Source organism: Phyllobates terribilis, unplaced genomic scaffold (assembly GCF_046119375.1).
Source record: "Phyllobates terribilis strain yellow unplaced genomic scaffold, ASM4611937v1 Scaffold_3__8_contigs__length_932513732, whole genome shotgun sequence".
NCBI lineage: Eukaryota > Metazoa > Chordata > Amphibia > Anura > Dendrobatidae > Phyllobates > Phyllobates terribilis.
In genome coordinates, this window is record NW_027362763.1 from 482,265,187 (window position 1) to 482,278,087 (window position 12,901).

At 43.9% G+C, this 12,901-nt stretch overlaps 1 protein-coding gene across 1 annotated transcript in view; it reads left to right on the plus strand.

The window, feature by feature from the left end:
* TRAPPC3L (trafficking protein particle complex subunit 3L) overlaps nt 1-12,329 on the plus strand; it is a 147,537-nt gene extending 135,208 nt beyond the window's left edge. Inside the window, exons 5-6 of the mRNA XM_073675898.1 lie at nt 123-308; nt 11,608-12,329. Of these exons, the coding sequence (XP_073531999.1) occupies nt 123-308; nt 11,608-11,727 (306 nt within the window). The 3' untranslated portion in view covers nt 11,728-12,329. The remainder of the gene's footprint in view (nt 1-122; nt 309-11,607) is intronic.
* Nucleotides 12,330-12,901: the final 572 nt, after the last annotated feature.

The following is a 12,901-nucleotide window of genomic DNA, read 5'->3' on the forward strand; positions in this document are numbered from 1 at the left end:
AACAATGTACATTTTATGCCAGTATTGTAATATTACTGTGTGCATAATTTCTGTGTTGTTTGTAGCATGAAATCAATTTGTTACATTACCTTCTGCATTATATTAACTATTTATTTACACAGGTGGCCTTCAAAATGTACCTTGGGATTACTCCTTCTACTATTGGGGGTAATGACAATGGAAATGGATTCTCTCTCATTTTGGCTAAAAATCCACTGATTGACTTTATTGAAGAGCTTCCCACTGGCAGATCATCTTTAAGCTATTGTAACCTTCTTACTGGAGTCCTTAAAGGAGCACTGGAAATGGTACAATTTTCACTCCTATTATTATTGCGCATATATGTTATACATTGCTCTGTTCTGTATCACATCTTAAAAGACTTTGGTCAGCATATTTTCCAGGTTTTTCCATGAGATCACAACCCTATCTTCCAGAAAACAAGTCCTGAGATGTGTTAGCCAGATTCTATAGAATGGTCAGGAGCTGTAAACCAAGCCTTACTATTGGCAGTGCATACTTATTTTTTTTATTTATTTTACTCGCTTATATAGCGTCATTAATTCCACAGCGCTTTACAGACAGTGTCATCGCTGTCCCCATTGGGGCTCACAATCTAGATTACCTATCAATATGTCTTTGGAATGTGGGAGGAAACCGGATAACCCGAAGGAAACCCACAAAAACACGGGGAGAACCTACAAACTCTTTGCAGATGTTGTCCTTGATGGGACTCTACTGGTTTAGTCCCAGCCTAATATTTTTGAGTGTAAAGAGGTTTTATCATCTTCTTTCTTCAGAAGAACACCTCTACTCTGCCACCCGTGGTCTTGCTTACCTAGTCGGAGATGCAGTCCTTAAAAATTGCAATTCAGACCAGAAGCTTGGTCACACCACTGGCCCGAACTGTGTGCTCTCCAATACTGCTAGCAGAAGCAGTTTTGCAGGGATGCTTAAGCTGGCTGGATCCAACGATATGGCCAACATCAGAGCAATGCTTGCAGGATCTAAAGTATAGAGCATGCAAGCATGCCCTTATTGCACAGGAAAGCTGAGACATGAGCAGTACATAATAGAATTAGAAATGCCTCATTTTTTGAGAGAGGAGAGGATTTTAAATAAGGGTTGCATTTCAAAGTAGTTTTAGTAGTTTTTACTATTAAAAATTATGTGCTGTGAGAGACCCTTTTATGATTTTGTAGGTACAGATGAAGCAAGTCTTAACATGACAGGCCTAATGAGCTATCATGTCACATTAAGCTGCTGTAGTACAACATCAAAAGGAAAACGCGTGTTGATGGCAATCTGCATTTTAAAATATTTGCAACATATGTAATGCCCCCATTCCACCACCAGGTGGCACATGAAGCAATGTTACAATTTAGCTTTGTTGCATTGTTTCCTCATACAGGAGTTACCAAGTAGATAGCATACATGGTTCAAATTGTGCAGCCAGGCTCTGATTCATGCCTTTTGTGATTTGGGCAGCATAAATACTATGACAGGTTCCCTTTAAATCATTGTTTCATTTACAGGAATTGTCAGCTGCCGACAATTCCTTTTTTGTCATGATGGTTCCCTGAAAATAAGATGATCATAGTGTATCTCCCTGCTTGGACCTAGTAATCTGTAAAAGTCTAGAGTTCAAATTCAGTACAGCACCACGACAGGAGAAATTAAGCATTACATCCTTTATGGTGGCTAATAAAACTTCCACCCTGTTAACTTAAAGTTCCTTAACATTGTGTATATAATGGGTTTCCTTAAAGATTACCTATCACCAATCTGATTTTACTGATTATAAGTTATTATTAAAGTGCTCACATGCAAGCCTAATGTCCTCTGAAAGGTCATGACTTTCTAGCGCCAATTTTTTGAACTTACAAGTTGTAGGATCTGGACATGCAGAATTCCTAATGGCTAGAGGTGTCCATGGAGGGCTACAGCATCCCATTTAGCATTCCAGGATCCCATAACCTGTTGGTTCTGTTCCAACTTTTGCTACAAAGTTGTGACATTTGGGGGGACATTAGGCTTGCATATGAGCACTTTTGACAATCCCTTATATTCTGTAAAATCTGAGGTTATCCCTCTTTTATTAAGTATAAAGGGCAGCTCCCGATATATACACTTTAAGTAGGTGATATATACACTTTAAGTAGACATCCCTTTGATTGTAACAATTGCTGCTATTCTCTATACTATTGGAGTTCTAGTTTCTCCAAACAAACTGTTGGGGTCTGTATGTGATTATATCCTACTTGATGGGATGGAGGTATACAGTACAGACCAAAAGTTTGGACACACCTTCTCATGTAAAGATTTTTCTGTATTTTCCTGACTATGGAAATTGTACATTCACACTGAAGGCATCAAAACTATTAATTAACACATGTGGAATTATATACTTAACAAAAAAGTGTGAAACAACTGAAAATATGTCTTACATTCTAGGTGCTTCAAAGTACCCACCTTTTGCTTTGATGACTGCTTTGCACACTCTTGGCATTCTCTTGATGAGCTTCAAGAGGTAGTCACCGGAAATGGTCTTCCAACAATCTTGAAGGAGTTCCCAGAGATGCTTAGCACTTGTTGGCCCTTTAACCTTCACTCTGCGGTCCAGCTCACCCCAAACTATCTAGATTGAGTTCAGGTCTAGTGACTGTGGAGGCCAGGTCATCTGGCGTAGCACCCCATCACTCTCCTTCTTGGTCAAATAGCCCTTACACAGCCTGGAGGTGTGTTTGGGGTCATTGTCCTGTTGAAAAATAAATGATGGTCCAACTAAACGCAAACCGGATGGAAAAGCATGCCGCTGCAAGATGCTGTGGTAGCCATGCTGGTTCAGTATGCCTTCAATTTTGAATAAATCCCCAACAGTGTCACCAGCAAAGCACCCCCATACCATCACACCTCCTCCTCTATGCTTCACGGTGGGAACCAGGCATGTAGAGTCCATCCGTTCACCTTTTATGCATAGCACAAAAACACGGTGGTTGGAACCAAAGATCTCAAATTTGGACTCATCAGACCAAAGCACAGATTTCCACTGGTCTAATGTCCATTCTTTGTGTTCTTTAGCCCAAACAAGTCTCTTCTGCTTGTTGCCTGTCCTTAGCAGTGGTTTGCTAGCAGCTATTTTACCATGAAGGCCAGCTGTACAAAGTCTCCTCTTAACAGTTGTTGAAGAGATGTGTCTGCTGCTTGAACTCTGTGTGGCATTGACCTGGTCTCTAATCTGTGCTGCTGTTAACCTGTGATTTCTGAGGCTGGTGACTCGGATAAACTTATCCTCAGAAGCAGAGGTGACTCTTGGTCTTCCTTTCCTGGGGCGGTCCTCATGTGAGCCAGTTTCTTTGTAGCGCTTGATGGTTTTTGCAACTGCACTTGGGGACACATTCAAAGTTTGCCCAATTTTTTCGACTGACTGACCTTCATTTCTTAAAGTAATGATGGCCACTCATTTTTCTTTACTTAGTTGCTTTTTTCTTGCCATAATACAAATTCTAACAGTCTATTCAGTAGGACTATCAGCTGTGTATCCACCTGACTTCTGCACAACACAACTGATGGTCCCAACCCCATTTATAAGGCAAGAAATCCCACTTATTAAACCTGACAGGGCACACCTGTGAAGTGAAAACCATTTCCTGTGACTACCTCTTGAAGCTCATCAAGAGAATGCCAAGAGTGTGCAAAGCAGTCATTAAAGCAAAAGGTGGCTAATTTGAAGAACCTAGAATATAAGACATATTTTCAGTTGTTTCACAATTTTTTGTTAAGTATATAATTCCACATGTGTTAATTCATAGTTTTGATGCCTTCAGTGTGAATGTACAATTTTCAAAGTCATGAAAATACAGAAAAATCTTTAAATGAGGTGTGTCCAAACTTTTGGTCTGTACTGTATATAAGGGATGGTTATGTTGTAGCTGTTTGTTCTGACTCAAACTCAGATTTCGTGACTCTCAGTAATGAGCGTCCGGAGAAAAGAAATGCACATCAGTCATGAGCAAAACAATTTTGTTATTTACCCTGTGAGCAGGTTTCTTATACCATTAACAGACAAATGTAGTTCCCATTGAAAATGTCCACCTGCCACCCCCTTCTCACAAACATGTTATGAGATTTTTACCTGCTATGTCTTTCCCAGTGTACTACCCATAACACACAGTCTCTCAGGGCCTTTACATATGAGAAAGGAAAATATTAGACAAAATATAAGACTATGAGACTAATACTAAAAAATCTAGAATATAAAAAATAATTAGCCATTCTAGATTAGTTTCCCACTTTTGTAAATGTTATAACCTCTACAACAGGTTAGTTGGTATCCACACACTTATGCCTTATGGGTCTAGTATCCATAAGGGAACATCCTACCTGCTTCACCCATCCACCCTTAGTGTAGACACCCACTCCCTATCAACAGTGGTTATAGGGTATCTATTATACACCACGGATGATTCCGTGCTGGAGCTCTTGACACATATACTATTCAATGGCTTTCCTAATAAATATATTAGTGCTTTTATGGCTGTATAAAGCAATAGTCAACATAATAAAATCTGCATTCAAGTCTGTATAATACCAGAAAGCCAACTCACTAAGCCCTTAAACCAGTTGGCTAGATTCACAAAGAAGAATGTATTCCTCCACTCAGAGTCTTTGTTTGCATCATGTTCTTGTAACCATTTATCTCTAAGTTCACTTATTTTGTGTGTATACATTGTGGTATCAATATCTCCCATAATTCCAAGGGTAGGCCTAAATTCAGCATAGTCCTTGAAGATACTGGGCTGTGCGGGCAGATCCAACAGTCCTTTGGCTTTTCTTCTTTCATGTCCTTTATAAGAGAAGTATGGTGTTGTATAAGTTTATTGTCTCAGTCCATATTTAAAATTTTAGCTAGTGTCTTTGTTGGGGGCAATAATCCCGCTACTCCCAGCAGGACAATGTCACAGTGTAGGGGATTGCTGGTGAGGAAATGGCAGATACGGATAGGGTGAGCAAGGAAAACTAGTCTGTCCCTAGACTGGGAACCCTGAATAGCCCTGACCCCGAATGTACCTCTGATGGTGAGAAGGTTCGGGTCTCAACCCTAAGCCCTAACTCCTCCACAAGCCCTGTGCTTATCCCCCTCACCTCCCTCCACTGAAAGGCACAACAATTTCAAAGGAAAGGACTTCAGCGGCACAAGCAAACAGGTCAGCACAGCACGGCTTCCAGGTAGAGAGTGAAACTCTATCAGCAGCACCACCTGGTGGAAGGAGAGGCTACTTAAAGGCTAAGGGGAGGAGACTCACACATTAACTCACATCCACCAGTATACGGCAATAGAACTGGCATTAACTCATGCAATACTAGGGGAAATAACACAGTTAAAGTTACAGCAGCATCTAGAATAGACCGCAGATACTTAGCACTAGATAGCGCGTGACAGTACCCCCTCTTTTAAGAGAGGCCTCCGGACTCGAAACCAGACATGTCCGGAAAAGGTCCACATTTCCTGAGTGACGAGATATGAAAAACGTTACGGGTTTCCAACACTGGGGGTAGTTTGAGTTGGTATAACACAGGGTTATAAATGGCCGATATCCTAAATGGACTAATAACCCAGGAACTAGGACCCTCATCAGCATGCCTCCACCTTAAATGCTTTGACAACACCCACACATACTCGTTCACTCTCACATTTATTTCCACATCTCCACATCTGCGGTCACAGTCAGGGGGCACACACTCAGAATGGCTATCAGCAGCAGTGTCCCCTCGGGGCTCAGTGCTCCCTCCCCTGGAGAGCACAGTAGAAAGCTCCGTACCTCCCCGGCCCTCCTCCTGGAACGACGCCTAGACCCAACATTAATCTGAGGCGCAGTCCGGACTCCACCCCCTTTTCCAGGCTTACTCCCAAACACTTCTGGTAATGGGGTAGGAGTTGATGCAACCAGTACAGTAGAAATAGTTGTAGCTAGGCAATTACTCACACAGAAAGCCCCCCAACTTTTCTGGTCCTCCAGTCAACCACCAGGTTGTGTTTCTCCAGCCAGGGAAGGCTGAATACAATGGGAGTGGGCACGTTCTCCAAGAGGTGACAGGATAGGAGCTCCTGGTGGAGAGTTCCTATGCTCAGGTTCACATTACGCACCACTTTGGAGAGGACCTTCTGGCTGAGAGGAACTGAGTCGATCAAAGCAATGGAAATGGGTCTCACTAAAGCACTGCTGGTGAGACGATGAACCCAAGCAAAACAAGGATCCATCAAATTTACACCCGCTCCGCTATCGACCAGTACTGGTACAGTCTCGATTTTACCACTCACCACAACCTCGGCAGATAGTGTGAACTGAGACCTAGCGACGAAGGAAATATAAACCTTCTGGCGTTTCCTCCTGAATGACCCGAGGTAGGCTGCTTCTGAGACTGCGTGGTTGTCTTGGAGCGAAGTGGACAAACCTTAATAAAATGGTCAGATTTTCCACAGAAAAAACAAGCTCTATCCACTTGAGGAACAGTAGCCACAGGAGGTTTAACATGAGAACCTACTACCCCCAACTGCATGGGTTCATCGGGTATAGTCTCAGCAGGGATAGGAACAGGAGACAAAGTAGGTCTCGGTCTCTCCCTCAGGCGTCTGTCAACCTGTATGGCTAGGGACATCGCAGCCTCCAATGACTCAGGTGCAGTGTACTGAACCAGAGTGTCCTGCAGTCTAGCTGACAAACCCAAGCTGAACTGACTCCTGGGGGCTGGGTCATTCCACTGGGTGTCAGTCGCCCATCTCCGAAACTCCGAGCAGTACTCCTCCACTGCCCATGTTCCCTGCTTGAGTTTACGGAGATTAGACTCGGCAAAGGTCACGCTATCAGGTTCACCATACACCTGAGCCAGGGCAGCAAAAAACCCGTCCACCGACCACAGTGATGGTGAGTCGGCCGGAAGGGAGAAGGCCCAGGTCTGGGGGTCCCCCTTAAGAAGAGAGACTATAATCCCCACCCGCTGTTCCTCACTTCCAGATGAACAGGACCGGAGCCTGAAATAAAGCTTACAGGCTTAACGGAAAACAAACAATTTGTCTAATCCCCCAGAAAACCTATCTGGAAGAGAGACCTTGGGTTCTAGCACTGCCTGAGCTTGAGCCGATGCCAGGTAACCCACAACTTGCTGCAGCTGTTGAACTACCTGAGTTTGCAGACCAGTTACCTCTTCAGAGATGGTCTGCATCAGGTGAGAAAATGCATCAGCTGAGGCAGTCTGAGACGTAGTGACTCAAGGAAAATGGTACGGCTGCTGATAATGTCACGTGTAGGGGAATGCTGGTGAGGAAATGGCAGATACGGGCAGAGTGAGCAGGGAAAACTAGTCTGTCCCTAGACTGGGAACCCTGAATAGCCCTGATCCCGAAGGTATCTCTGATGGTGAGAAGATTCAGGTCTCCACCCTAAGCCCTAACTCCTCCACAAGCCCTGTGCTTATTCCCCTCACCTCCCTCCACTGAAAAGGTGCAGCAACTTCAAAGGAAAGGACTTCAGTGGCACAAACAAACAGGTCAGCACAGCACAGCATGGTACGGCTTCCAGGTATAGAGTGAAACTCTATCAGTTGCACCACCTGGTGGAAGGAGAGGCAACTTAAAGGCTAAGGGGAGGAGACTCACATATTAACTCACATCCACCAGGACACAGCAATAGAACTGGCATTAACTCATGCAATACTAGGGGAAATAACACAGTTAAAGTTACAGCAGCATCTAGAATAGACTTCAGATATTTAGCACTAGACAGCGCGTGACAGATAATTAGTAGAACAGTCATTCTGCCAGTGGAGTGACTTTTTTACAGTGACTGGCGTGGATCCAGGTGAGCTTTCCCTCAAGTTTCACTGAGGTGGATGTGGTCAGCTGGACTTGGAATGGACCATCAAACAGTGGATCTAGGCTCTTTCTCACATGTCTGCATATGACCATCCAATCACCTGGATTCAGCTGATGTACCTCTGCACTTGCATTAGGATCTGGAATAGATGAAAAAACATGTGTATGCACCACATTAAGTCTTTCCTGCAAGGCCTGGACATAGTCTGTCGTAGTACTGCATTGCATCTGTAACACTTGCTGGAAGTACCCGTCCTTGGGGCACTACCAAAGCGGACTTCAAAAAGGGACAACCCAGTCTTTCTATTTGGAGTGTGTCTGAGTGACTAGAGTGCAAGGAACAAACACTCTACTCAGTTCTTTCCTGTGTCTGGCATGGCCTTTTGAATTTTTAGCTTATGTGTCCCATTTAATCTCTCCACTTTTCCACTGCTTTCTGGATGGTATGGGTATGGAATGCCAGTTCTATATCCACAGCCTGCAAAATTTCCTTCATTATTTTATAAGTGAAGTGTGTATCACTTTCTATGTTTTCTGGGTCACCATATCTGCAAATTAGTTCCATCATTAGTTTGTCTTCAGTTGTTTCAGCATTGACAATTTTTACTGGGTAGGCTTTCGGCCATTCAAAAAGATCTACACATACCAGGACCTATTCATACACTCCTACCCTGCGTACTTGTATGTTGTCAATCTGCAGTCTCTAAAACGGGTAGAACTGCCTTGGTGTTGCTTTCTTTGGGACTTTTACTGTTTTACCTGTGTTGTGCTATGTCCAGATGAGGCAGAACTTAATGTGGTTGGCGGCTATGTGACTGAAACCAGGAGCGATCCAGAAGGCATTTATCATGGTACACATGTGACTTTTTAAGGCATGAGTGGAGCCATGCATTACATGCGCCATCATGGGGAACAGAGACCTTGGTAAACATAAGCTATCCTCCTTACTTTCCCATATTCCATTTAAATTCAGTTTCGCACCCATTTTTCCCCAGTGTTCCTTCTCTGTTTGGGCAGCCTGTTGCTGGAGGGATTTTAGGACATCTAGGCTCACCGTGGCTGGGACTTGCTGACTCCCTGCCACTGTCCTCTGTTCCCTAGGGTGTCACACCGCTGTTTTAAAAGCTTCATCTGCCCTTCTGTTGCCCTCTACCTCCAGGGAGTCTCCTTTTGTGTGTGCTTTCACCTTGATTATGGCAGCCTAGACTGGTAACATAAATGCCTCCATTAATTGCTTTACCTGTTCTGCATGTTTAATGGACTTACCAGCAGACGTAAGAAAAGCTTTGCTTCTACAGATAGAGCCATAATAATGTGAGATTCCAAAAGCATAATGAGAGTCTGTGTAAATATTCGCTGTTTTATCTGTTGGCAGTCTATACGCTTTAGTGAGTGACTTCAACTACGTCTCCTGCGCCAAAATGTGAGAAGGGAGTGGTTCAGCTTGGCTTACCTCATGTGAGGCTACTACTGCATATCCACTGCAGAATCAACCATCCAAGTGCTATCTGGAGCCATCTACAAAAAACTGCATTAGGAACAGGTTTAACGTGGACATGTGAAAAACTTGCTGTCTCCTGACCCATCAGTTCTATGCAGTCATGTTTGTGCATCATGTCAAAATTCTCCTCCTCACTTGCTAACACTGTCACCAATTCCCTCTTTTCTGAATCCACAGGCAGAATGGTGGCTGTATTCAGAACATTACATCTTTTAAGGGTGACATACTCAAAAATCATAAGGGCACATTCAAGTCTGAGCTGTCTGGCTATAAGCAGGTGTTTTGGTTGGACTTGTACGAGTATGCAGTGGATGTCATGTGGGGAGTAAATTGTCAGAGTAAAAGTCAGTGTGATCTCACATGCTTTCCCTTACAGTAGTGCAGCAGCTGCTACACCATGGACACACATAGGAGACCCTTGGGTAACGGGATCCAATTTTGCTGATTAATAAGCTATTAGTCTTTCTTTGCCACCATGTTGCTTTGTCAGAACTGCTGTAGCATGACCTCCTTGTTCTGTGCAGAACAAGGAAAATGTCTGATCATAGTTTGGAATGCCTATGGCCAGGGCTAACACAATGAGCGGCTTGAGAGAATGGAAGGAGTCAATATCTTCTTGAGTGAGATCACAAGGGTCTGATGACAGTCATAGAGGGGTTGCATCATTTGGGAATCAGACCTTATGCAAGGCCTACAATAAGATACTAAGCTCAAAAAGGTGTGTAGCTGTCGATGTGACCTGGGTAAGGAGAGATTTTGTGATCTGGGTAAAGAGAGATATCTCTCATCAGTCAGATATCTTGTACCTTTAACAATGCAGTGGCATAAAAAAATTACAGTTTAGTGGTGTAAGAAGCTTGTTGATGGTTATAGAAAGCGAATGATTGCAGTTATTCATTGCAAAGGATGTGCAGCCAGATATTAAGTTGAGGGTGCCAACAATGCCCATTTTTTGATTTTGTGTGAAATGGTGTCCAATTAGACTTTTTTCAGTTTTTTTGTGTTGTTTCAATACACACAAAAGAAATAAACATGTGTATAAAAAACATGTAATTGCAAATATTTTCTGGTAGAAATACTTCATTTTCTGGAAAAAAATCAAGTGTGCTGTAACTCTATTTGCCGATGCCCTTGCATGGTTCCCCTTCCTCATACTCACCGCCCTGGCCACAGGGCGTGGTCTTCAGTGTACTCCCTGCTTCTTGGTAATGTACGCGCCGTAGCTCGTGGTGGTGCTACTAATGTGCATGCTCCCTGCTCTTAAAGGGGCAGCGCATGTACATAGTAAAATGCCCCAAGCCAATAGGTGGGGGGCATTTAGTAACAGAGCTTACCTGCAAGATGGCTCCCAGCAAATAGCTGCCCATGCCAGGACCAATAGCTCATCATAATATACAATTTCACCTGCTTTGAAGGTGGAAATCTGCCTCTTCACTTCTTAGGTCCCTGAGCCACTGCACAGGTTGCATCAATGATATGTCTGCCCTTGAATGCATTACATATGTGTCACCTGGTAAATGCATGTATGTATGTATGTCTTTGTGTACTATATACCATCTGCTTTACAAACTTTTAACTTTCAAACTCCCTTTTCAAAATCCTGCATATCCCCCTGGTAGTTTTGGATGGTAAAGCCAACATTTAAGAAGAAAGCGTTAAAATGGTTGTCTGGTCTAAAACTACAAGTCTGCAGTCACTGTGCTGCATACTTGGGAATCCTCACATTGTGCGCACTGCGTGCTATGAAGATTCTCCAGTATATCCACCAGGAACGTATGCATACTCCCAGCCACAACCCGACTAGATGGACGAGGCCTACTTTAATGCAAATGTATTGAGGGAGGACGGAAACAATCTAGTTTGTTTGTGGCCTGGAATATGCATATAATATACTAGCGGTCTCATGACCACTGGCGCCAGCACAGGAGAATCCTCACAGCACATGAAATGTGAGGATTCACTAGTCTGAAGTCACAAAGAGTGACTGCAGGCTTGTAGTTTAAGACTGGACAACCCCTTTAATACAATTGTCACTTTTAGCTAAAGACAGGACATTAGTAAGTGATACATATTACTATATATAAACCTAGATTGGAAATTCCTTTAAACTAAACATACATTTCAAACCATGCTGTCCATTATCATGTCTTAATAACTGTGGTAAAATCTTTCTTTCATGTTGGTACCAAATAGTAAAGACCGTGAAAATTAAATAAAGTATTTTCTCTTACAGATCCACCTACCGGCTGATGTCACTTTTGTGCAAGACAGACTCAAGGGAGATGATGTCACGGAAATAGGAATAACATTTCTTAAAAAGACTGATGAAAGGAAATCAAAGAAAAATAAATGAACAAAATATTTTCAGTTGCCAGAAGAACATTTCGCTTATCTGTATAGCTAAATACATAGGAATAAAAAGTATTTTTTCTATTGTTTTAATATTATTTAAAAAAAATGGTTGTTATTACAAATGTGATATCAGTCCTGTGTACATTAAAAACAACATAAAATGATGATGCTAAAAAAAAGCACTCCATCGTTACTAGAATTTTGTTTATAAACATGGTAAAGCATTCTACTGTTTGTGTCACCCTATCCCTTTATCAGATTGGAAAAGCTGTTGGCTCCAGATCAACCTTTATAGGTTGAAAATATTGAAACTTGGGACTAGAGATGAGTAAATCATTTCGCAGGATCCTGGTCCAGTAGCCACGTCGGTAGTATGTGGCTGCCGGACCGGAGCACTGTGAACCTTATACATGCAAGAATCACAGAGCCTCTTCAGATTTGTAGTCCTAGTGTGATGTCATTGTTGCGGTATTGACGCGCCCCTGGGCCTGAGTCGCGCAGCGTTGCGCACGCGGGAGCCTACCCGGAGCCGGATCTGATAGGGGTAGTAGTCTCGTGGCGGTGACCCGGTCCGTGCCCAGGGAGTCAAGCTGAGTGGCAGTCTTTAGCAGTAGATGTTAGAATGTTCGACTACGCCACCCGTTGAATGCGGTCATGAGACCGCCGCTGCAGGGCAGACCGCTGAGGCCGGTGATACGGTTGTGCAGCGGGGATGGTATAACCCCCAACGGGAGGGGTATGGCCTCAGGGCAGCGGACGTGGATGATGAAACACTCGGAGACGGTGCGGTGTAGTTCAGGGTCTTTACTGGTGGCAAAGGTAGACCCTCCCGGAGTACTGGCTAGCGATCGGAGCCTGGTCAGTCCGCGAGCAGATGAGATCTCCCCTGGCCAGGCGGAGTTGTAGGCCTCCCCAACTAATCGTACTCTTCTGGCTACCTTGCTAGAGGCTGGTAAAAGTAGCCCACGTCCCTGAGTGTACCGTGTGGTGCTCACCCGTATGGCCGGTGACTCGGGGCCTTTTGGTAGCTTCCGCTCCACGTCGCGGTGCTGGTCCCTTGCGTGTGACCGTGCCTTCGGGTTTCTTGGCCATAGGGCCTGAAATCCCCTGCCGGGCGGTTTCTGCTGCGGGGTAAGGATTAGTCCCCACAGCCTCGGACTCCGGGTCCGGTAAGA